Raw genomic sequence first — 26,872 nt, forward strand, 5'->3', positions numbered from 1 at the left:
TTTAGATTCATTTTATTTTTGGTTCAAATGCTGTAAAATGAAAGCGTGATGGAGAGAAGGAGGGTAAAGGAGTGTTCCCTCTCGCTCTCTCTCTCTCTCAGACAGGTGGCCCCGGTTTATGTCGCCAGGGCCCCAGGGGCCCCACTAACCGAGTCTGAGCGAGAGGAGGGACCCGTCTCTCAGCGCTACACAGGTGGTGTGAAACGCAGCCCTCTCTCCACACCTGAAATATTCAGATTCTTCCAGCGGCGTCGCTTTGATCTCGCTTGCGATCGACAAGGGAAAACGGAGCGAGTAGGGGGGGGGAGAAAACAACAAAAACAAGAGGAAGAGCAGCACACCTGAGAGCGAACAGATTGACATTTTCTTAAGAGAGAATAAACAATCGCAGGTTAGCTGTGTTGCATCGCTCCAGCTCGTCGTTCCAGGTGAAAGTGGGCCATTGCGGCGATGGCTGCATCTTCGGAGCCTTTCTCCTCTCTCCCGCTAACTGACCTCAATGGTGACGCTTCACAGAAGTCCCCCTCAACAGTGCACTCCTCTTCCCACTTTTAAAAGAAACCGAAAAAAAACACACCTTGTCCCCAATTTTGTTGCTCAAGTTCGTACCATCATCTAATTTGTTATGCGTCCCCCTCAAAAAAACCTTCAGTTTGGAAGATTTTTGTGTGCACTGGCTGTTTTTTTGTTTTTTTTGTGTGTGTGTGTGTGTGTTCTTGGCCATTGTGAAACCTCCCTGTCGCTCTTCCACATTCACATCTGAGTTGATCATATGGCCGACTGAGGTTATCATGTCTTCGCTCAGGTTTCAACCCGCTAGTCTGCTAATGAATCATAGGACTGTGTAATTATTCACCCTGCATGTACCACACAATGACAATAGACGTCCTGATTGGAACCACAGAGTTTGAGAGGAGCAGAACAATGGTCGGCCTTAATGATGATAAATAAGGTGTTGTAATTGGCCTTCGTTTGGATCATTCAGTCATAGATTGTAATTTGAAGTTTCTAATTGGAGGACATTTAAAGTTATTCATTGGATCCAGAGTGGATACAGGGTCTATATATATATATATTTTTTTTAAAGGGCTGTAATAAGATGTTTCCGTGATATCTCTTGATACTATTTTGAATAAGACTTGACAATAAATGGAATTACAGCCTCCCTGATCACACTAAGATGTAGTGTTACCGGTATATGAGTGAGGAATAAGAAGTGTGTGTGTGTGTGCATGTGTGTCCAAATGTGCATGTTGGAATTAAAGCGAGAGAAGTGTTGACAAGTAGGCTGTGCTCTGGTGCATCAGGCGCCAAAAACTCTCTAAATGAAGCAGGGTATGACGAATAATGGCTGACAACACCAGTCACACCTTTTGCTGATGGTTGTAACGCTCACATGCTTCTCCTTCCTTTTGTAAGATTTAGCATGCTGTTTGAAGACAGCCTGACTGACTGGGGATTAATTATTTTGGATGATTTATCAGACTTACCAGTCCAGAGTTTAGAGAGGTGTCAAAATTCAATGTGATTTTCTTCGTCGGTAAGTCCTCGCAATCTATACACTTGCCTACACATTGCTGCACCGCTCAAGTCGGTATCGCTGCTGCAGAGTGGACAGTTGCAGAATGTGCAAGTAATCCGTAGGGCAGGGATTCCCAACACGGGGGTGGGGGTTTGGGACCCGCCCAAAAGGGGTCGCAAGATAAAGCGGCGGGGTCATGAGACGGTTGTCAGGATAGAAAAGCCGCTCATTCGCGGCCTTGTCGAGAGTTTAAATGAAGAAAATGAATACCACTCGTATCTGTTTGAATATGAATCAACTGCCACAAGACTAGTTAGCTTAGCATAAAGCATTGGCTCAGCAGAAAGACTGGAAACAGGGGGCAAAACAGCTAGCCTGTGTCTCGGTCTTTATGCTAAACTAAGCTAATCATCTCCTGGCCGTAGCTTTATATTTAACAGACGGACACGAGATCAGGTATCAATCTAAATCTTAAACATCTTGGCAAGAAAAGCGAATAAGCCTATATCCTGAAATGTTGAAGTGTACCTCGTGGGGTCAAGAGTCAAAGTGCCTTCGGGTCCCTTTTACCCCCCAGTGCCATATAAAGAGTAGTGCAATGTCTACCCTAACAGTTAAACATTCCTAACCGTGTGTGTGTGTGTGTGCGCCATTATTGTCGTTCTTTTTGCGATGGACAACATACCTGGCAAGTGACCTTTTCTGGATAGGGTTAATAGGGTTAACTCCACCCATCTGGCGCTCGCAGCAGGGTAAAACAACCTCTCAGTGTTATATGCAAATAGCATTTGACCCAGATGTGACGTGGTCTAACAACAGCGTGACGGACGGCGGTGTGAATTGGAGCAGCCCTAGCCAAGCCGATTGGGAGTGAAAGTGAAGGAGCAGTGTTCGGTGGTAAACAGATGGAGGGAGACGCCAGGTGATAGCAGCCCCCAGCGTTTCCCCTGTCAGAGGCCGTGTGCTCGCTCAGCTCACGTTCCTGGTGCCAGCTCATGGAGGTTAGAGGCTCCTCCTCCTGCCCAGCTCCCTCTGACTGACACGCACGCGCCCACACACACACACACACACACACACACACACACACACACACACACACACACACACACACACACACACACACACACACACACACTGCCTGTTCTACCCTTAACTGATATTCAGACCAAGGAGGCCAGATAAGGGTTCATTTTGGATCTTCCACATGGACATGCGCTAATGTGCGCCCTTTCCCGCACTGCTCCATCCCCCCCACAGAACTGCTCCCTCCTCCTTCAGTGGCTGGAGTGGCGGGGGGGGTTGCCAGTAATAATGTTGAGGCCAGACTAGACTGCAGTGATTGGGGCCATTGATTGTGGTGATTTGATTTATTGATCAAATCCCCCCTCAAATGTGGCGTCTGAGATGCGGGGCTGATCTGAGGCAGCTATGGACAATCTTGTGCCTCACAGAGAATAGGAGGCGACAAGGAATGTATGAAAGGAAACTACACTTATCTTAATCACACACTGGTCCCTGCTCTGCCTTGCTGCAGCCTCTGTGTGCGGTTGTCAGCGCACATGTGTCTCTGTGCACGCATGTGTGCCCACCCGCTCTCTTTTGTGCGAGGCCTTGCGTGCGAGTGTGTGTGTGTGTGTGTGTGTGTGTGTGTGTGTGTGTTGGCGTCGGTGTGCGTATGGGGGTTGTGAGGCAGTACAGTCACCAGGCAGAACAGAGTGGATCTATAAATTGATGGAATTCAAAGCCTCCAGCATCGATTACCATTATAACAAACAGCAGCACACAGAATGTCTGATTATTTTTAGACAAAGATTCTGTGCTCTCAGCAGCAATTCTGCTGATGCTGTCACACTTTCAGACATCTGCCTATGATTGCAATTAGATGGGATACAAAAAGAAAAATAATACCCCATCTGCATTTTCCCCTCTCTCTCCTCCTCCTGCCTATTTCTTTCCTCTTTAATTTGTGCCGCCCAAGCCCAGTGCACACAATAGTGATTTTGACTCAGTCTACCTCATTGCAGTTACCTTGGTAGTTTTTTTTTTCTTTTTCTTTTTTTTTTCCCCCCAGTTGTCAACATTTTCCACCATGGGCTGTCTTTTGTGAAAGGCCAGAAAATAGCTTACCACTACAGATGTAATCAAGACGAGCTAGGTTTAATGAATCAATGTCAAATCTACTCCACAATACATTAGTGAGCCGCGCATTTTACCTCAAACATTCGCACTTGGACAGATTGTTACTGTACATCTCTCTCTCTGCAACCCATTTTTTGTCAAAAAATTGTCTTTGCTGGATTTGCTTATTAGACTTGTTACCCTCAGTTTGCTATTGTTGCCTACAATGCCCTTTCCATCATTTAAATGAAACCTAACATACTTGACAACCAGCTTATGCCATGATCCTCAGTGCTTTGTCTTTTTACAGATTTGTTGCCACCGCTGGCCTCCATTTTTCTTGCCCGGTTTATCCCTCACCCAATACAGTCTAAAGGGACCACTCCCTGCAGTCTTTGCTGCAACACACTTGCATAAACCCGAGACCTCTTAATGCCGTATAAATAGTTGCCTGTCAGATCATGCGAGGGCTCCACTCCAGACGCCGATAGGGTCCATCTTTGGTCAGTGTCGGAGGGGCAGGGCCTACGTTTGTAAGCTAAAGGACATGTGAGTCTTTGTTTCACTGCTTTTTTTTTTTTTTTTTTCTGGTCTTCAGCAGTTCATTGAGCTTCAAGTCCATTTACTGACTGCCAATAGGCTGCAGATCTATCCCGTTAAAGCCAATAAGCTTCTTGTTTCTTGGTCTTTGGTTTTGAGTCAGAAGTCACCAATTGCTTTCCCCTCGCAGATTGACTTGAGAACGCCAGGACCGGTTCCGTGCTCAAAATCCCTCTTTCCTGTCCCTCCAGCCCCAGTGACAGCTCCGCCCCTCCCCAGGGAAAACTCATCAATTATGGCTGGATGTTTGACTGGCAGAGGCTTAATGACAGGAGCTCTGTATTGACCCGACTGCCATAGACTGAAAATTCGGTCCCAATCGTCCTTTTGAAAACCTGTCAAATGAGTACAGAGAAACTCCTCTTTGCACAGCGAATTGAACTCACCTTTTCTCCGTTTTTAAGTGTTCAAGGCATCAGACACATCTACACGCTCATGCAAATGATTTCATGAAGGATGAAGCTCAACGTAATGGAGTGAGATAAGTGAATTTTATCGGGGATCTCAAAAGGTGCCCTGGTTGTAGGTTGAAATGGATCACATCTGATTAGGAAGCAGAGGAAAAATCTTCTTTAGTATCTTTTGTCTCCCGAGATAGCATTGAGAAACGCTACATTGTGGAAGTCCTCCCATCATCAATCTGAGCAAGACAACCAAAGTAGCAAACAGTCTGTTCTGCTTCACTTCTTTCCAGAAAGACCAACAGTCGGTTTCGTTTGATGGGTGTTTGGTCAGGCTCCCCTCCCTCGTAATGGTCCAGAAACTGTGTGTGTGTGTGTGTGTGTGTGTGTGTGTGTGTGTGTGGGGGTGTGCTCTCAAAATAACCGTACCATTATGGTAGCAAAGTTTGGCTTGCATATAGCACGAGTATTCACCATTCTCATCAAGCTGAGCTGCAATAAAAAGCGAACCCAGCTCTATACCAGGGCCACTAAAGCACTGGAGGACTTAGAATCACCACACTGTTATATCTTAAGTACTTATAAAATCCACTCAAAAGTCACTTCTAGAGGAATTTTCTCTTGGCAAGATTAGCCGGGTCTGGGGCCATTTGAATCTAGTGGAGGTTGGCCGGCTTCTGAAAGCCCCCTCTCTTAATCTCCAGGAAGGCTCATCCCAGATGGACTGGAAGGACTAACAAGAATTTATAAAGTCCTGTCGCCTTATGCTGTACAGCCGTGGCCTTGCCAGTGACAGTATGATTTACAAGGAATGACACATTTCCCACTAACCAAGTGTATCCTAAACATTTGGATACTTTCTAAGTGTAAAACTTGTACATTTCTTTTTAAACGACAGGAGCAGTGGTAGTAACCAGATGTTCAAAAATGTGTCTGTCTTTGTTACAAATAGGAAACATGACAAGAGACCGTCTCTGAGGCTTGGTAAGACTATCCACACCAGAAAAACACTGGCATTGGTAAATGGTGCTTTACAATTTTGCCTCTCATTTACTCATTCACAGACACATTGGCATATTGCAGCGAGCTACCACGCAAGACACTAGCCTGACCATCAGGAGAAATTTAGGGCTCCCACTATAACAAGGTCACTTTGACACTTGGACAAATCCCATTAAAAGTATCGCCCACGTAGCCGAAGCCTCATATAGCCAATTTATCTTGTTTCTCACTTCTGGGGTCTTGTTGTCACAGTGAGTTTGCCAGCCAATCAGCGGAGATACCAGGAAGTCACTGCCGTTACTCTCTGTATAACAACTTGTTGCTTCAATTTTAGTTCGGATTAAAAAACAAGATGCAATGTGTTAATTAGTGAGCTTTAAGGTGTTTGCTAGCCAGTTTTTATTTCTTTATTTATTTTTTTTACTTTGGAGAGAGCCAAGCTCAAAGTTTCCCCCCTGCCTCTAGTCTTTATTTATTAGTCTTTATGCTAAGATAAGATAATTGTCTGCTGGCTTTAGATTTATATTTAGCTTGCAAAGTGAGAGTGGTATCAATCTTCTCATCAAACTCTCCGCAAGAAAGTGAATACGCGTATTTCCCAAAATGTCAAACTATCCAGGGTGACATACAATGAACACAGACCCTGCAGTTTATTTTAAATCAGTTGCACATACATCCTCCTGGTGCCGTTAATAGCCTTCTCGCTATTACACCAAATGTGTATCCATCCGTGGCTGAAAATAGTCCCCATCAAATGCACTATTTATTCCTGTTAAAGGGACAGTTCTCCCCAAAATGAATTATACATATTTTCCCTCTTACCTCTAGTGCTATTTATCAATCCAGATTGTTTTGGTGTGAGTTGCCCAGTGTTGGAGATATCGCCTGTAGAGAGCCTTCTCTCCAATATAATGGAACTAGAAGGCACTCAGCTTATGGCGCTCAAAGTGCCGATAAAATATACATTGAAAAACTCAACAGCAATGTCTCTTTCCAGAAGTCATGACCCGATTACTCAAGATAATCCATAATCCTGGTTGTGGGCAGTATCATGTAGGAACTATTTTCTTTCTACCAGAAGGAAGCATACTCATGGATGAGCACTGTAACGTTAGCTAGCTCAGGTTAGCTAGCTCAGGTTAGCTAGCTATTAGTCTATATACACGATGTTCCACTTCCGGTGTTGCCGGAAATTCTGCAGGATGTCACTCTTTTCCGCCGGATGTCCGTTACCTTCCGCTTTCTTTGTGTTGGAATTTTAAACTCCGGTGGATTTCTGACGACTATGGTTAACTGCTCCTCAAATCTCTGCGGGGTAAATCCAGACTTGACTATCTTTCCAATCTGAATTTTCTGTTGTACGACTTAAACAACCTTTGAACGTACCGTGATTGTGATTGGTTTAAAGAAATTCCAAGAAACCAGAGCACGTTTCTCTCCCATCTCGCAATGCTGTGTGGACCTTACCAGACCGTCATCCGCAGCGCTGTGGAGGAAGGTGTGGCAATGCGAGACTAGCTAGCTGTAAACTAATTTCAATGCCGCACAGCACAGCATTTATAGCCTAAGCTAATGTGAAATGCCCGTCTCCACAAGCTAGCGAGCCTCTCGTTCTTACAGTACGCTTCCTTCCGCACTAAGTTACGGTTGGTGGCTGTAGTTTGGTAGAAAGAAAATAGTTCCTGCATGAAACTGCTCACAACCAGGTCTGTGGATTATCTTAAATAACCACGTCATGATTTCTGAAAATACACATTGCTAATTCTTTTTGTGGCACTAAGGTGAACTGTCCCTTTTAAGTGATGCTTTCTTAAAACTACAGTGTTAATCCATTGTTGTCAGTAGAAATGTATTACTTAGGGTTAGAGCATTACATCTCACCTCCGACTACACTCAGTCCTACTTTAATGATGAATTTTTTGGGGCATTTTAGGCCTGTATTTGTATAGTACAGCTTAAACTTGAAAGGGGAGAGAGAGGGGGGTATGACATGTAATAAAGGGCCACAGGTCGGAGTCGAACCCACGGCCGCTGCGTTGAGGAGTAAGCCTCTATATATGGGTGCCCGCTCTACCAGGTGAGCTACCCAGGCGCCCCACTCAGTCCTACTTTAACCACTTTCTGACTCGTCAATCCAATCCAACTTTATTTGTAAAGCACATTTAAGACAACCAGGGTTGACCAAAGTGCTGGACATTGACACGATTTAGGACAGATTATAAGCACACGAGTAGCAAAACAAACATTTCAAACAAGTAACAAACTGGAAAATAAAAAATGCAGAACTCTCAAGCAGGTTAAAAAGGCCAATGAAAAAAAGTTAATTTGAAGTCGTGATTTTAAAAATGTGAAGGCTGGGGGGGGCCAGTCTGACATGCAGAGGCAATTCATTCCACAGCCTTGGGGCCACGATCCAGGGACTTGAACCAGCAGCCCTTCAATTAACGGCCCACTTCTCTGACCGAAAGGCTGCCACCATCCCACGAGGCCGCCGCTGTTGAATTTTCACCCTTCCATTTTCTCTTTTTTTTCTTCTTCTTTTTTTTTTCCTTTTTTTTTTCCTTGTGTGATGATTTATTAAATTGCCTTTAAGTAAGACTGCAGATTAATTAAAACGCAGTCAATTTAATTTGCCGGCGTCATATATAAAATCGCAGTGGTAATTGAATCCCCTACTCCACTTTTCTATTGTTACAAGAGAAGATCCTCATCAATTACGGAGAATCACAGTGAAAATGAAGAGGAGGTGAACGTACAGTTGTCCGTTCCAGCGCTGCTCAATACAGCAGAGTAGAGTTAGAATCTGTTTTCCTTTTCTTTTCTTCCCCTGTTTGCTGAAAGAGCCGGGAATTGGATGACTGATCGATACTATTGGATTTGTGGATGGCATGTGGTGCAGCTGAGTCCAGCATGAATGCAAGGTTCTGATGAAGGGCTTGCTACCCAGACAGCTTTGAATAGTGGATCAGACATGTTGCCGGGGTGGAGCGCTCATTTCGTATGACACGGACATGTAAGAAAGCAATGTGCGGAGACATTAATGGAATAGCGATTAAGGCTGTTGTTGTAGCAAAAGGGTAATTTGGTTAAAGCTATGGAGGCTGCTGCCGTGTATTGGTAATCTGTGCGAGGTCAATATAAAGATTGGTGCAGGCGATGGGAGAGAGATTGAAAAGAGGCTGAAAATAGATCTGACCTGTGGTAATTAAGACAGCAAGCGAGGCATTTGTATGTTTGAGTCAGGTCTTGGCCGGGCTTTAAAAAACAGCCCTTCATTTCAGAAGGAAGCTCTATTTTGTTTGCAGGGGTGTATGTCAGGTTATTGGGTCCCTACACGTGACTCACCCTCCCTCCCTCCCTTCCCTTTCTCTCTCACTTTCACTCGCTCTCTCTCTTTCTCTCTCTCTCTCTATCCCCTCCCTCTCGCCCCACTCCCTCACTGGCGCTCTATAGCCGTTGCAAGCGTATTGATTATTTCAAATACTGATTATCTAAAAGGCCTTCTGCTACTGTAGGCATTGGATTTATTTTGGCTTAATTATTTATGGGCCAGGGCTAGCTGTAAGTATTACTGCTGTGAGATCATGAAGGATTACATTGTTAATATTCAGCAGTGTATTTTTATTTATGTACACTCTAAGCTTTACTGGATGAGTGTTGGCAGGCTCCCTAAAGTGCCGTCTCTCTCTCCACTCTCCTCCTCTCACCGTTTCTCTCTCCCTTTTTTTTTTTTGTGTGTGTGTGTGTTTGTAGAGGGAGCTAAACTCTGTGGCGTCTGAGCTGGCTGGTCGACAGGAGGAGAGCGAACATTCCCACAAGCACCTGGTAGAGCTGAGCAGGGAGTTCAAGAGAAATGTCCCTGAGGTGAGTCTAGCCCCCACCCCCACTTTCTCTTCCTCGTCTTCATGTCAGCAGGTATCAACTATCTGTGTCACTGCTGCTACTTGAGCCCCCGCAAATGCCTTTTGTACAGATAATTGTTTCTTTCTTCTGTAAAATCTGCATTACTTTTATATTAATGCCGCACAACAGTTGAGACACTTGAGAAGTCAAGGTTAGCCCCCAGTTAATATTTAAATGCTGCAGCCTTGCAGTAGCGTTAGCCTCTGGCTGGGTGAAATGAGAGGCCAGGGGGCTCAAAAGGTATGCACAACTTTGCTGCTTACTTAAAATTTCAAAGCTAAAGCGTCAGTTTGTTTTTTAATATATATATATATATATATATATATATATATATAAAACCTTATAATGGCGTCTGAATTGGCAGCTGATATTGACTTTCTCCAAATATCTGTGGTGTGACAGGAACAGGTGTCTCTGGAAACTCTGACTAAACACAATCTGATGAATGTTAATGAAGACGCTGAATGAACATGACTTTTACAAACACAGTTTGTGCTGCTTTAAAAATATGATATACTTATAAAAACATTTTTTATTAAAGACAAATGCACAGTAGAAAATGAGTACAAAGATATGAAAACTGTACTTGTATTTTTTACATTTTAAAGGCTGTGTTTTATGTCTGTCTTAAAACAATGCTCACCCGCCCATATGTACAGTACATGTATGTAAGAGTAAGAGTTCTTGATCGCTGTAGTCGTTCCTTTTGCCTATGCTGCCTGCGAGAAAAGATCCCTCTCCTATTCCAATGAAAGCGATAAGGTACAAAATCCACAGTCCTCGTGCTTTCCAAACGTTCATTCTAAGGTTCAGCCCAAACTAATAGGAGGCTTCAGCTGTCTGAGTTGGCCAAATTAAGTAGATATCTTCCAAAATGAAATTTTTTTGGTACAAAATGTGTTACTTTCCCTCTGCTGCAGCCTGGCAAAGAAACCTTGTCCAACTCTGAATATTATCTGCGGACTGAACTTTAGAATGCATATCAGCACAGATAAGGTCACTGGATTCTGGTGCCATCCACGTTTAGAAAGGGCGTCCAGTATGAACAGGAGGGACAAATACTGTAACTACTGTAACTCGTTCAGTGTACATATGTGCACGGGAATACTGTTTTTAGACAGACTTGAAAAAATATGAACCTAGCCTTCAACGTTCACCACTCCCTTTATCACTTTACACACCCCTCCACCTGATCAGCAACGCAAAACACAGTCTTGTCCAACAGAAATGGCAGATTGGACTAATGCGAGAAGAACAACTAAGTAGTAAATGCAAATGGTGCTACTTAGAGCAGTATCCTCCTGCACTCCACCTCCCTGAGCAGGACTCCTCATCACTAAAGTATACTAAACTTAAGGCCGGCGACAGACTGGCTGCGTGGCGCGAGCGTGTCAGCTGCGTGGCGTGTCAGTTTTTGTTTCGTCTCCCATGTTAACAGGTCAGAGCTTACACACCGCCTGCTAGAAATAGAACCGACGGCTATTTTTCACGCGACACGAAAGCGTGTTGGAAGCGTTTCCAGGCAAAATAGAATAGGAAAAGATGTTTATGTGTCATTTTGACACAAATCCATATTAATAAATGACATGTTGATGTTTGAAAGTCTCTAGGTTTTGACATAAATGCAGATATAAATGTAATAAAAAAAAAAAATTCAAATATTGCACCTGTCAATACAGAACGAAATATTCCGTAGCCTATTTTGCCGTCAATTCTGCCTACATTGTCTTTGCTGTAATCAGATCAGTGTATATTTACGTTTGACATGAATTATACTACTGCTTGAGTGCATTTTATCAATGGGAAACATACATGTGTACAGACGAGGCTAGCAGCAGCGCCGCGTCAGACACGTTTCTGGTGTGAAAAGACGTAGAAAAATCCACGCAGCCGCCACGCAACAGAAATGCCACGCTCGCGCCACGCCGCCAGTCTGTCGCCGGCCTACCTGAGAAGATCTTTTACAAGCAAACCCCTTTTGCTTCTGTCCCCCAAGCTAACATGTGTATGTACCCCGATGAACTGCATTTGATCAGTTGATCTGCTAGCTGTATTATTGTTAATACATTAACAGTAATAATACTATTGTGTGCGTCATTATTTTTTGTTGTACACCATACCATTTTTAAAACCGCATTGGTGTATTATAATGTGCCAAGACCTCATTCCACCTTGCTTTTGTGAGGCGAAATGGCAATTAAGGTGGATTGAACTGAATACATGAAAAGCTAAATCTATGAATGATACTGATAAGATTTATCCTTTTTTTTTTGTGGTTTTCTTTGAAATGATCGTCCATTGACATCTAAGCCGAAAGTCAAGGAGAATATTTTTGTATTTTATAGATGAGCCCTCGGACTATTTTCTGTGGCTATGCCGCCTGTCTATCTCAGCTTGAGTATGTAGCGCGGGGCTGTAATCTTGTCAGTATAATACAGGCGTTTAAGACAGGATCAGGCTGTCACCACTGGCAGCACAATCCCCCTTTACCTGAGGCTGTGGGAGCTCGCACAAGTCTGGATCTCTGAGCTCTAACGCAAGCTACTGGAAAGCCCCACTTTTCAAACATGCCCACTCAAACCCTTTTAGGTTTTAACCACTAATACCCACAGCCCATAGCGACATACCTCACTCACACTCACACACACACACACACACACACACACACACACACACACACACACACACACACGTGCGGTGTGAAAGGGAGCTTTGGAGAGAATCCATTAACGTTAACATCTTTTCAGCCTTCTTCATTTCTTTATGGAGCTGCTTGTGCCTCACCGGGGCCAGTCTGATTCCTAAACAGGTGGTGCATCTGCAAAATGGAAAAATGCTGATACTGAGTTTACTTTTTTGGTCCGTACACAGGAAGTCCGGGAGATGGTGGCACCTGTTCTCAAGAGTTTCCAGGCCCAGGTGAGTCCCGTTTCACAGATCTATGAAACAGTTAACCGATTCCGCAGGAATAAAACACAGTCTGGGAACCGCTTAGTAGCATTTTTCTTGATGATCGAAGCTCTTTCTGCTCCACATTGTAATTTACTGACACGCGGGACATTGCTGCTGGATATTATATGCACATTGACCAGTGCAGATCAGTGGGCCTCTGGAATGGATGATTTGATAGATAGGGGCGAGAGCGAGCCATGGCATACTTTTCGTGCTGCCGCTCATCTGGCGCTTATTGACTGATGCCTTTTCTGTCAAAGTGAAGTAGCATCTATCTGCCATTAGATGATCAGATATCGGGCTTCTCATATTTTCTTGGCTGAGACAAGCCCTCATTTCCTGTTGTGATGGTGCATTCACCATGCCCCCCTTCTGACGTCGCCATATTGGAAAAAGTCATCTGATACCTACCAAGACTCTGCTCCAGCCATTAAACCAAGGTCATAAATCACATTTGTGAGCTGCGTTATGGTCCGCAAAGCAAAGGCTTATGGAAATGATACCACAAATATGTTTTCAGTCTGGCTCTCCCCCCTCCAAGCTCCCGCTCAGGCGCTAACCTGAAAGCCCTATCATCGGTAAACACGAGAACACTCAGCATGGATTGTTCACTTCTCTTGGAAGTGATTATTGGCGGATTCGTTTTTTTCCAACGCTTTATAATTGACTGTGCCCGAGCAGCCGCGTTCTCCCGGCAGGAGAAGATCACATTCTTCAGTACCACACGCCGCAATACTAGTGGTTTGATTTTTTCTTTTTTGTGTGCTAATTCAATTACTCGAACTGTAAAGTCGCACAAATATCAGAAGCACCCTTCCATGTCCTTATTGTGCAAACAGGAGCCCACAGGATTAATTTAAGCACCATTGATGTCTGACAACTGGGAGTCTAGAGATGTTTCATAGTAGATAAAATAGATGGCTGATAATGAGCGATGAGTTTTTTTTTTTTTCTTGTTAGCTGCGGGCCTCTCTGGGTACCTCCTTGGTCTCTCTTGTGTAACTTCCACAAGCTTATGTTCTGCACATTTTGATAAGTAAGCCAGCTTGCGGTTAAAAAAAAAAAAAAACTCTGCTATTTTTTTTATTTTATTTTTTTATCTCGAGGTGCAGCGAGCAACTCGGCACACCATAATAATATAATCCTCTGGTGTTTTCTGATACACTTTGACCTTATTGGTAATGTCAAACAGCTTGCGGAGGCTTGTGAACTTTACCCAGCGGTAGTCTGCGCGACCTCGGTTGTAAGCTGTGGGACCTGGACCTGCTGCTGCGGGGGGGGGACGTGGAGAGAAGGTGGAGCTGGATGGGCTTGTTTGGCTGTGTGGTTTGGGATAGGCGAAGGCTCCCCTGCAGCTGCACTGTACAGGTGGTGAACGATAGTCCTGGCGTGCGTGTGTGTGTGTGTGCCTGTGTGTGTGTGTGTGTGTGTGTCTGTGAGGATGCGTACAAGTGAGAAAAGAACTGGGTCCTTGCTTCCACACTGCCCCTCCCAGTTTACGGAGGCCCAGAGGAGTGCCTTGTGGTACTTGGACCCTCATCATGCCACTTCTAAAGGAGAAGTCGGCTCCTTTGAAGTGTTTGCGACATGACAGGTTCGCTTTCTTTTCTTTTTCATTTCAATGTTCCCCACCCACTTCCTCTCCCTACTCCCGTCCAATCTCGCCTTCTAATTATCGCTAACCAGGCGACTGATTAGAAACACGTTGCCGACCTAGTTTTTTTTTTCTTCCGAGGAGCTGGAGGAGGAGAAAGGGTTAATCCCAGAGCTGGTGGCTGTCATTGGTCGCTTCCCTCCTTCTTCTCCTCTTTTTTTTCGTTCTGCTCGCCTCTTTCTTTCCCTGGAAGTTTGCTAATGAGGTCCCGTCAGAGCTGAGGAGAGGTGTTAATTTGGCCTTGTGAAGTAGGAAGGAGATTAAGGACAGTGAGGAGCTGAGTTTACGGCTTAAAATACACCGCTGTCCTTATTAATCCACGGGGCCCTGGGAGACCGGCGTTTTTTGGTTTTATAATGAACACTGTCTTATAATGAAGGTAATTTTAATAAAAATTTACGGGGAGAAGAAGAAGAGGAGATGGTACATGTCTCAATGGTCTCAGGCACACCTTTGGGGCTGAGGGATATGACAGTTATTTCTCAAATAAGCGATCGCTGGAGAGACGGGCCCGTCGGACCACGCCGTTCACACAACTTTCACACAAGCGCTCGCTGCCATCCGAACGGTACAGACAGCAGTCTTCACCGAGTCTCGCCAAGACCGCGTGTGCTTCTCAGTGCAATTTACACCTCCCTCTCACTTAAGAGTGTAAACTCCCTTCAGGATAAACCTTTGCGGGGCGGTGGGAGAACAAAAACACAACAGTGACGGATTCCTTCCACGCTGGTAGCCCTTTTTCTTTTCTTTCGGGAGAGGCGGATTCCTCCTCCACATCTGCCCCGTACCAATCTGAATATCAGGCCCAAATTAACCAGTCCTTCTATTTTCTTCCTCTCCTCTTGATGTCGTTTGGTGCTGTTAGAAAAAGAAAACAGCAGTACGGGTCCCTAATTACTGAAACTTGCTTTACAATGATAATCCGTGGAGTAATTTAGCGTGCACAATGAGAGTTGTGGTGCTTGCGCAGATGGAGATTCTGATAAATAGTTTGTAACGTGTAATTAGCAGCTCTCCCGGTTACATACCATTAACCCCTCAAGCTCAGGAATCATTATTGGCCCTCATTATCAAGCGGCAAGGTACGATCGAGCTGACTAGACATCAAAAACATCAAACAGCTATTAAAGTGCTGCGCACTGGGGGCCGGTGGACACCTGTTTATGAGTCTAACTGTGCCATTTCTTCCCCTGAGGTTGGGAAGTGATGATGTGGGGGGAAGACGATGTTTTTATGTATGTTGTTGATGCTTGTTTTTCTATGAGAGGTACTGTGACTATACAGCAGCTTTATTTTTTTTATTTTTTTTGAAGTCCATGAAACTTTGTAAAGAGATCTCAAAATGGCTGCTGCTTCTCACCTATACAACTGACGTCTCGTGTTCAGGAAGAAAGAAGACAAACTCAATTATTATAATTTTTTTTTTTTAAATCATCTACTGTATCTCGTCAGACAGTATGTTGGAGAATGTCAAGAGAAATAAGCGATAATGTACAACCATAGTCACACTTATCTCTCTTTTATCAGCAACGCCTGCGGCGTGAAGCGTCTTGCGAGATGCTTTTGGCCAGTCAGAGTCCCGGAGTAGCCGAGTGCGTCCGTGCCCGCGGTGCCGTGCCCCGAACTGGCCCCGCCACGCGGCGAGGAAGCAAACACACCGTCTTTGATCATCCATCGAGAGACGACCAGTTCTTCCTCCTCCTTTTGATTAATTCCTGAAGGAAATGATAATTTCTCTTGAATGTATGAATATGTTATGAATAGTGGAATGAATCAAAGACTAAAGGATGATAATTAATTACGGCGCTATGATAAAAAGGCTGTGGGTGTTATGACGCAAGCTTCCTCCGTGTCATTATGAGAGGCTCCGTAATTACCTTTCTGCACGAGCCAGCGCTCCTGGCGGCGCTGGCGGTGAGAGTGCCACTCGCTGAGTGAGTCTAACGGTCATAAAGCTTTTCCCTGCCTAATTGTCTGAGGGCCTCTATGGCACTTTCATAGATGAGGGACTGCGCCGTTAGGAAAAATGCTCGGCGACGCTACAGCTTTTCCAGCTCAATGAAGACAGATCTTCATCATGGGCTAAACCTCGCGGTTATTAGGTACAGATTGCTTGAGTGGATGGCTAACTTGGGAAGATGGGGTCGGAACAAGTGAGCAGCAGTCATACAGCGTAATACAAAAGCTGCTTCTCGACTGCATAGCGTTTTTTTTTTTCAAGCTAGTGTTGATTTCTATGTATATTGTACATTATAGGCCCATATTTCTGTGCCAATAAACCAGATCCCTGCCTTACAGTTACCTTCTGAATAGTCCCTTTTGTGTTAGTATTCTTGCCCTACCTTATGTAAGGGGCATTTACGACACCTTCCTATCCTCTCACTCACTCCCGCTATCCCATCCTCCCCTGCCTCCTCCCCGGCTATGGCCAGACTGCTCCAGACCGGGCTGACGAGGTATCTCTAATGCCTGTCTCCTGCTCGGCTGTCTCAGGCTCATTGAGCAGCAGGCCAGGCCCAGGATCTCCACGCCATTACCTATTCACAGCACGTCCGGGCCTCCAGCCTATTGTGGGGAACATAATGGGCTCCAGGGCCATGTAAACCACCGGCTCTCTGCTCCTGGTTTATCACTTGTGTCCTCTTCATACTAAGGAGAAGGAAGGATGGTGGGAGGCAAGAAGGAGAGGAGAGAGAGAGAGAGATAGACAGAGCACAGGGGAAGGGATGTGTGTGTGTGTGTGTGGGGGGGGGGGGGCGTGGGGAGTGTAATTGGACATTAGATAATACCTTCCTTGAGTCTTTTATGTCCTCTGCATCTCCAGAGGGTGAATGTCCTCGCCTTGTCTCCACATCAGTACAGAAAAGCTGCTTTAACCCAAACTCAAACAAAGTGCACTTCTGTTCATATACTGTTTTCAGTTTTCATTAATCTAAAGTTGGCTTTTATTGATTATGGTTAGTCAAAGGTGAACAAGCTAAATATTGGAGCTCTAAATATTGGATCCAATATTGTACGGCTGTCTGTCTTACCTCTGGTACTTCTTCTCATTCAAGGCCAAAGTCCATACGTCGACAAATGAACGAATATCCCAGTCTAGCTGCTTTTCTGAGAGGCAGGCTCATTTAATTTCACAGATCCATTTTTACATCAGAAAAGCATTCAGCAGTCCATTTACAATTAGCTTCTTTTGTTTTTATATTCAGTTAGTTACTTGTTGTAATAACTGTTTATTGACAGTTTGTTCTTCACTTTTAAAGTGAGCCAATGCATTAGCAGGTGTCACAAATGTTTCAACTTGAGCAAAGAGTTGTCACTGATCTCGAAGCTGTAGGACTCCACTGAATGTACAAAGACAAGAGGAAAAATGGGATAAATAGGGAGTGATATTGGACACAGATAAACAATAAGCTAGGGATGGGCGGACCGACTAATTTCACAGAATCGGTTCCTTTGAGTTGATACATGTAAATGCGTGGAACCTTTTGAAGTTGGGTACTTTTTTTTTTTTTTTGCCAATTATAGCTTTATTTTATACGTGCTGTCTGCCCCACTAAACTTCTCTTCAGTGGGTTTACGGTACCAGTCATCATAAGTTTACATTTCTAAAGACAAAATATATATTTTTATTCACAACTTCGGCCTAAAACTGATGAACATCAGCCGAAGGAGCCCATCCGAGGAGCAAAAAGAAAAGTCAGGGATTTATGAGCACAGCACGTTCAAACGGTTCCACAGGCTGAGCCGGAACATACCGAACACTAAAATGCAGGGCTGTAGTCAAGTCCACTTTTGTCGAGTCCAAGACAAGTCCAAAACCAGGACTAGTCAAGTCCAAATCTAGACCGAGACAGAAAAACAAGAATCCTCTTCAAGACCACTCCCTTACCTGTTCATAATTGATGTGATGTGAGAAACAGTATATCTTCTACTTTATGATGATCATTTTGCTTTATTATTTGTAATAATCAAAAAGGAAGTGCAGAGTAACACACTATAGATCCAATTAGGCTATATTATTTACTTAAAATACTGTTTAAAATGAAAATGTTCCCTTTCTTTCTTGAACTTCTTACTTGTCCTGAAGAATCAATAGTACAGAGTGCTCGCTGACATTGTGTCTGTGGCCAATATGAAAATGATCGATGCCTGATGATTGAGGCCTATGACGCAACCAGGTGTATACCAGGCGACCAATCACGATGCCTGTTCTAGATGGATTTTGAATTAAACTAATACCTGTGTTCTGAATGAGCGTGCTTCATCATTGGGTTTGTTTTGAAGGAGGAAGTTACTTTACAACAAAAGCATAAAGTCCTGGACTCGGTCGAGACCAACTAGAATATTTGGCGAGTCCAATGGCAGAGTCCGAGACAAGTCCGAGTCCAAATACTGACGAGCCCAAGACTGGTCCGATACAACAGAGAAGCGCCTCGAGTCCGGACTCGAGTACTACAGCCCTGCTAAAAGGAGCCGTTCAAAGGGATTTCACTACATCATTATCACTACAGTCAGCACTAATGTTGCTACCCACACAAAAAAATGCTGTGTTGTTTCTGTAAACACATCACTGGGTTGATTATGCTGGGTCATAATTCTGAGTTGTTTGGGGTACTGTAAACACACTGCTGGGTTGTTCATGCAGGATACAGGATTCTTTGACCCAGAACAGCTGATTGGGTTACTTTGACCCAGCTGTTGGTTTAGACTTTAGCTATAACCAGAGGTGGGTAGTAACGAGTTACATTTACTCCGTTACATTTACTTGAGTAAGTTTTTGAAAAAATTATACTTCTAGGAGTAGTTTTAAATCACTATAGTTTTTACTTTTACTTGAGTAGATTTGTGAAGAAGAAACTGTACTCTTACTCCGCTACATTAGGCCACAATGAGCTTGTTACTTTTCTTTTTACCTCTTTACCTCTATTCTACGCGTCATTGTTTGTATTCCCCCCGCGTACGCCTCATTTTAATGTTTTATTTTGAAAGAGAGAGAGAGAGAGAGACTTCCGCCAAAGGCTCTACCACGTACGTGACTGTGTTTCACCAATCAAACGTAGTTGTGCAGTCTCGTCAGCTGGCAACAAAAAATAGGCGACGCTGATGCGTAAATCAACGCTTATCAATATCACTTCCCCATCAGTCAGGACCAAGATCTGACCATAATTACACTTGTCCTTTCCATAAACTGCCGTAATTAGCCTATTATTTCAGTTGCAATCCTGCCAGTGGAAGCGATCGTGAGATCAAATAAAAAATATAAAAAACATCATTCAAACCGCTGTGCACATTGGCTCAATAAGCAGAGAAATAGCCGATATGTAATTCCCTCCCATTCAAATCTATATATTTCATAAATATACCCATCAGGGAATGTTTACAGCGTTGTCGGTCTCTAAATGTTTTAACTTTTATGAGCGCACTCTTCCCCCATCTCTCTCTCTCTCTCTCTCTCTCTCTCTCTCTCTCTCTCTCTCTCTCTCTCTCTCTCCGCACCGAGCTCCGACTGATCTTCTATAAGAACGGTGATGCCGTTATCAATCGACTAGGCCTATTGATTGGTCAGTAGGCGGTGCTTTTACACCGGTTGATCTCTGATCTCCAACATAACCTGCTCCCGACCAGGTTAGGCGTCCAGCATGAGTTACCATGGCGATTGAACCCGGTATCAAGTGATCCACCTTCGTGATAAAGAAAACCCTGGGTTGAACCTGAACTTAGCTCGTTAACCCCAAATCTTGCTTCATAGTAGAGGCCTCTGGCCTCATAATGAAAGCATGTTTACCTTAGTAAAAGTGCCAAACAGCAGCTCCATTACCTTGTTCTAGTTCTGCCTGCAGAGCCTGGTAAAAAAGTATAAAGGTTTGGAAGTTTGTGTTACTTGTGCTTATTTATTTTTATGTATTATTATTTTATGGATTTTATTTTTTAAGTACTTGAATTTACTTGGATTATTTTAATTTAAGCTATTTTGTTATTAATTAATTAATTTTAATTTATTGGATGAACTATAATTTGCCTAAAGATGATTATTTAGTATTTTTGTCCGTCTAAAGGGCCAGAAAGGGCCAGTCCCACCGGTCTTACTTTTTAATTATCTTTATATGACAATTCCAATTTTCAACAATGCAACTTCAGTAACAATTAAAAACATAAAAAACGATAAAATACGAGAATGAAAGATGCATTGCAGTATAGGAAATGAACAATTATTTAAAGAAAGGCAGCATCAAATGCCACATTTACACGTGGCCGGCTGGTTTCACAAACGGACATTTCAACCTCTCCGTTTTCAAAAATAACATCGTGCACAGCTGTCAGTTTTCAGAAAAGCGTTTGTTTACACGTGCCCGTGTATGTATGCCGTCAGTGCCGTCAAGAGCACGGCAATCCTGTAGGTGGCAGAGAGGGTAACGAGAAGCTCAAGCCCACGTTAGCCAATCAGAATCCCGAAAATAGCAACAGCAGCAACGAATCCCTTCCTCTCTCTTCTCTTCCTCACTTCCTGGGCTGCCTAAACCTCCCAAAATCTCCACTCTGGCCGGAGTTTTTAGAAAGAATCGTTTTCAGAGGCAAATTCTCCTTTTGCGTGTAAATGAAGGGCACAAACAAAGGGAAATGTCTCCGTTTTTCAAAATAACCATGCACATGTAAACGGGGTAAAAAAGAAAGGTCTTCAGCCTTGATTTAAAAGAAGTGAGAGTTGCGGCGGACCTGCAGTTTTCTGGGAGTTAGCCCAGTAACTGGCAGCGGCTGACAGCAGCGACGACCGTGTCTGTATTTTCCGCTTTCTGGACTAATAGTCCGCTCAGCGCCGGAGGGTTCAGCTTTCTTCGCCGGCATTTGCATCCAGACGCCGATTGGCTTTGTAATCTGTGAAGTACCGAATGTAGCTTGCCCGGGGTACGTTTCAGGTTTTTCGGGGAGGGGAACACAGACATCTCCTGCTTCAGGAGACAAATATGTATACACCTCTGTAGTGATAAACTTTGCACAGATACAAGTCAGCGTAGTCAAGGCCAAACATTTTGTGAGGAAAGGGTTCTTTAACTTTTTGAGAGAAGGAATGTTATCTTGCTTTTAAGCTGTGAATGGAAATGTAGAAGATGTACTGTATATGAATCAGAAAGCTAAAACAATACAATAACTCTTGACTAGCATATTTCAACAGAAAATACAAAAATTTTGGTCTCGAGTCTTTGTAAACCCTCATCAAAATGAACACATTTTTCTACCCAAACGCAAATGTATAATTTATATATTCCTGCAAAATGCCTTCAGTCTGTTTCTCAGAAGCTCAGACAGTAACTTGTTAAAATGAAGTGTCATCAATTCAGTAAATGACTACATAAAAAAAAACAAAAAACCACAACAGTATTTGGGTGGCAGTGATTCAACAGTGGTGCGCCATATTTCAGCTCCAGATTGGGCCTTTTGAAGAAGTTTAATATATCTGACTGCCCTTGTTTGTTTCCTGTGTGTGGTGAGTGATCGCTGAGATTCTGCTGGGTGTTTTTATGCTGAGACGCCTCAACCTTTCCATCAGCCTTCCCAGTGTCAGTCTTATCCCTCCTCTGCTGTGCCGTGATCTGATGGGGTGTGTGTGTGTGTGTGTGTGTGTGTTGGCGTGTTTGTTTTCCTGTCCTGACTGATGCCCTGTCGGAGCATCCCAGTTGGGTGTATTCATCATTATGGATGCGTGTTTAGAGCCAGGGATGCACACCAGGTAAAATAGAGAGAGTGGGGGAGGGGGGCGGGGGGATGTTATAAATAGGCACTTTGCTCTCTAGCCATGTGGAATTGATGAGTTTCAGCACATTCTGCTCTGCAGTGCCAGGTTTAATTTCTACCGTCCTGACAGCACAAACCTCAGAGCCCAGAGACGTCACGCCTGACTGCCGCTGCTGTGCAAATGTTAGCTGTGTTTGAGGATGGACGCACGCACAGCGCCGACCTCACCGCTCCTATTGGGCGTCTAGCTGGGTGTGCATCCGCTCCCCTAAAACCCTGTCTCCTTAAGAGACGGGCAATCACATTCCCCTCGTGACCCCAGCCCTCACCGAACAGACACTCGCCAGCAGCAGACAGTAACTAATCTAAGAGGCCGTTTTCTAAGAGCGAGCTCGACATGGTCAACTACTTGTTATGAGACAGGTGAGCGCCTCCCTCCTCTGCTCCCTCCAGGCTCAGGTCCCAGAGCAGCAGCAGCAGCAGCAGCACTATAGCCAGTCAGTAGCGCTGTCTCCGAGATTCTCCCGACTCCTGGCTCACTCTCAGCTGCTGGCAAGAGCACAGTCAAATTAGCCAATAAAAATGTGTGAAATCGGTGGCTCAGCGCCGGCGCGGATATGCCAGGAGAAATAAACATCAGCGCTTCGTCCAACCAGGAAAAGCTCATGCGAGGAGGAAAAGGCGGAACAGGAGAGCTGCTCCGCCAATTCCACGGCGCAATTCTCCGATTTCAGGCACAGGCTCGGAGCCGCGCAGACACCGCCGGAGAGCAAAGTTGTTTCTGTGCTCCATTGAACACCGAGAGCCAGCCTCCGATCAAGCCAGTGGCAGCACAAGTCAAAAGAACACGAGCTTCTGTCAGAGGGTACACAGCCCCCATGTGCTGAAGTGATTTAATTCCCTCTGTTCATCGGAGGTGTCTCCCCCCCCCCCACACACCCGCTGAAGCAGGGAATACCAGTCTTCATTTCACATGATGCTCGGCTGTGGAGTTTAATTTCAGCCAAATCTAAACATGCTAATTAAATATCATAACTTTCTGAAGAAGGCTCTTGTTAAGGCACCTGAAATTTTTTAATTTAGACTTCAAAAGAGTGAAAACTTTAAAGCAAAGCTATTGTTTTTCATTTAGACTTGCAATTTTCTTTCCTCTGCAGTACTGCGGTACGTAGTTATGATTGATCTGGTAATTAAAATATGCAGAGAGGGAAAAATATTAACTGCTCCTTTTTTTTTCACTTTTTTTTTTTTTTTTTTTTTGTTTTAGAAAACAGCCCGACACATTTTCCTTCTCTATCCAGCACAGATAATTACATTTTGCACATTGATGTTCTTTACACAGCATTCACCGGCCTCATTATTTTTCCATTTTCATCTTTCTGCTGAGAGATCGATAGATTGATAAAATGATGGAGCCTATCTTAAATAATGCAAGCGGGGAAAAGTTACTCTCACTTTGCTGCTGGCTAAGTGTTTGAACTTTTTATTCTTCTTACAAATTGTATTTAATATCCCATGAAGGTAGATCTCGCAGCAATACATGCTAGAGTAAATCATTTATTCCCATTTTTGCTGTCCCTCTGCAAAAAAAGAAAAAGAAGATGCAGTTCCTCTCCACTTTTTAGTGGCTCTATGGTATATGGGATGTTGCTTGTCAAGGCTAATATCCCAAATGATAAAGAAACTGGCAATTCAAAGAAAGACGGCGTAAAGTAGGCCAATTAGTACCTAGGGAACATTTTGCTAGAAGAGATAGCAGCTCCAAATGTCACATGCACGAACATTAGGACCGATTGTTTATAATATGACCTGACAGTTTGGGTCTCTGTAATATGGGATTAACTACAATACTAATTAACATGTGGCTCTATTAAAACAAGCAGCTGCAAGTGAAATAACTCTCTTACCAGGGAGGGGTGCATCGCTTCTGATGTACACCCCCCACATTAAAGCGCCGCTTCTTCACCGCAAATGAAATGTGTTTTTACACTTTTAATAGACCTGGTTGTTTTCTTCGTATTTTTACGCTGGGAGTCCGACGTCCTAAATCACACCCCGGCCACTGCCCTCAAATACCTAAGCACCACGCATCAGAGCGCTCTTTGCCTTTGTCACAAACAGATATGTGTTTTAAAGTCCCAGCGCAGGGCTCTGTGTTTCATCTGTGACATAAAGTGGCCACGGTGGCCTGAGGAGAGTGTTAAACACATCCTCAATTAAAGCAAAGTTACTTTGCATCTCCTCGCGGTTTCTCCTGCAGTCCCTGTAATTGGGTCTCGGTGGATTTAGTGGGAGAGCTCTAGCTCTTCTTCTGGAGCGAGGGGCCCGGGTCTGGAGTGGGGCCGAGAGGGGGACGGCCAAAAGGGGGAAAACGCTGCTGGTCACGAGTCCCTGCGTGTTAGCAGTTGGCAGGAAGGAGCAACAGTCAGCTGCAGCCATCCAAAGTCATTTAAGACACACAGGCATATAAGTAGACTGTACCCCCCCCCCTATGTCGTCACATATAAAAAAGGGTATAAAAATACAACAGATTGGTAAAGATTAAATCCAACAGTAACATTATTATTAACAATTTAATAATGCATCATATGATCATATCACTCACAGTGACATTTCTTCTGTAGAGGTAGTATTTTGTACTTTGATGTACATTCTGCTGCTATTTATTTTCAACTTGAAATTGAGTATTTTGAAACTGTTGTATTGGTACTTTTACTTAAGTACTTCATCCACCACTGCGGCTTACTATAACAAGATTATCATTATTTTCATGTCTCTGGAATACGTGAATTAAAAGGTAATCAGTAGGTTTTTAGGCTTCCTCTTATATTTTTAAGTACATCGATTACATCAATTCATGTGAATCCATTACGAAGAAGCAGGCAGAGATAACAGTAGCAGACAAGTTAGGAATGGACTTGGCACTTTGGGACAGCTGAGATGTAAAATTGCGCATGAAGTGTACATGAAGATGTTAATATTGTATCAGTGTATAATAATAATAATGATCATGTTAATAATATACTTCATTTGCAGCACTTTTCAAAACAAAGTTAAAGTTAAGTGCTTACATGGTTGAAGAATGATTAAAACATTTCAGGACTGTAATGAGACAATATAATCAGATAATATTTATGTCAAATTCACATACTGGTCATGCAGTGAACTCTTTCTAGATATCGTCAGTGGTGATAAATATAAATAAATAACTAGAAAGTAGCCTAAAATAACTGAGAAAGCAATACGGTTTGATGGTCTTCTTCAAGATAGCAAATGTTGGAGGGCTCCTGGGGTGTGTGTGTGTGTGTGTGTGTGTGTGTGTGTGTGTGTGTGTCTTCTTCTGGCGAGACATGTGAAGGACAGCCGAAGGTGCGGTGAGATCCAGTGATGGGCTTGTTTTATTACATCTCATATTGAGACCAATCTCTGTCCGTTCACCTGAAGGACAGCCAGCTATTCCCTTACTAAATTAGCCAGCCGCTGTGGTGTGAAAGGGCCTCTACAGGCGCGCTCTGACACACACACACACACACACACACACACACACACACACACACACACACACACACACACACACACACACACACACACACACACACACACACACACACACACACTCACTCACAGAGGCTGGTTCAGGCAGTCACGCAATAATGTGTATTTTTCTCTCCCCTTCCCCTCTCATTCATGCAAGAAGTCACACTTACATGCATAATGGCGTGTGTCCCGTCCCTCACCCTCCCTCACCCTCCCTCCCTCACACTCACAAACGCAATCCCCCCTGTCGAAGGCAGTGGATGTGGGGTAATTGCAGTCATTGTGGCAGGTTGCGTGTTTGGGCCCCTGTCAAAGAGGCCTGCAGACCTCCTCCTTGTGGGACCATGAGACACAGAACTCTGTAGCACTCTGTTGAACTGTAGCTTACCTGGCTACACTGTGTGTGTGTGTGTGTGTGTGTGTCTGTGTGTGTGTGTGACAATGCATCTACCTTTTAATGTACAGTAGCAATGCATGGAGCATGGAGAATGCAAACTGTAGCTCGGAGGGTGAACATTCTCTCTTCATGCTCTCTCTTCCCTAATGAAATGTCTTTTGTACAGTCTGTATTTTCTTTTTTTTTTTTTGTTCACTCACAGCGGATGTTCTAATGAGGCAGAGCCTGAAATAGCAGTGGGGCTAGCACTGCAGAACTATGACATCCCATGTGAGAACTTGCCCAAATCACAGTGGCTGCAGCCGTGCGTCAGGTTTCTTTATTTATAACCCGTACGGAATTGTCCTACACTCTGAGCATATGGAGGGTTATGTAACGCTCAGCATCCAATAGATAACCACTAAAGTCAGCTCATATATATATATATATATATATATATATATATATATATATATATATATATATATATATATATATATATATATATATAAAGCAAACTGAAGAGTTGTATCTGAGGCTGCTTAAGATTGATCTGGCGCTCCTGAATGTCTGCTTCACAATGGTATAACAGGAAGAATGGTTATTATGAAGCAACAAAAAATTATAGCATTCCTGGCAGTTCCTTTTTAAAGGGCCTGTTCATAAAACCCCCCCCAAAAAAAACATACTTCTCTCTTACCTCTAGTGGTGACTAACCATGCTAACAGTTTGGGTTTTATTTGCCCAGGTTTTGAAATATTGCCCATATCTCCACTTCAATACGTATAAGTTCTTCACAATGGATGTGAAGAACCTATGGTGGTGGCTCTAACAGCAGTGAAAAAGAAAACTATATTTTTAAATTCAGAAACAGCATGTCTCTCCAGAAACATTGTCCCCATTACTCTGAATAACCCACAGACCTGACTGTCTGTGGGTTATGTGGATTAGTGGTTCCCAACTCCCCAGGGTCATGGCCCCCTGCAAGGGGCTGCAAGATGAATCTAAAGCTTGATTTCGGGTCCTGCGGACCTTTTGCCGTAGCCTACGTAAGTGGCCTGAAGTTTATACTTGCG

At 43.8% G+C, this 26,872-nt stretch overlaps 1 protein-coding gene across 2 annotated transcripts in view; it reads left to right on the forward strand.

Moving 5' to 3' along the window:
• The window catches only part of cux2b (cut-like homeobox 2b), a 104,089-nt gene that overhangs the window by 27,443 nt on the left and 49,774 nt on the right, over positions 1–26,872 (forward strand). For both annotated transcript variants that reach the window (XM_039803965.1, XM_039803966.1), the window contains exons 2-3: positions 9,397–9,507; positions 12,418–12,465. In XM_039803965.1, coding sequence (XP_039659899.1) covers positions 9,397–9,507; positions 12,418–12,465 — 159 coding nt within the window. The remainder of the gene's footprint in view (positions 1–9,396; positions 9,508–12,417; positions 12,466–26,872) is intronic.

Source organism: Perca fluviatilis, chromosome 6, assembly GCF_010015445.1.
Source record: "Perca fluviatilis chromosome 6, GENO_Pfluv_1.0, whole genome shotgun sequence".
NCBI lineage: Eukaryota > Metazoa > Chordata > Actinopteri > Perciformes > Percidae > Perca > Perca fluviatilis.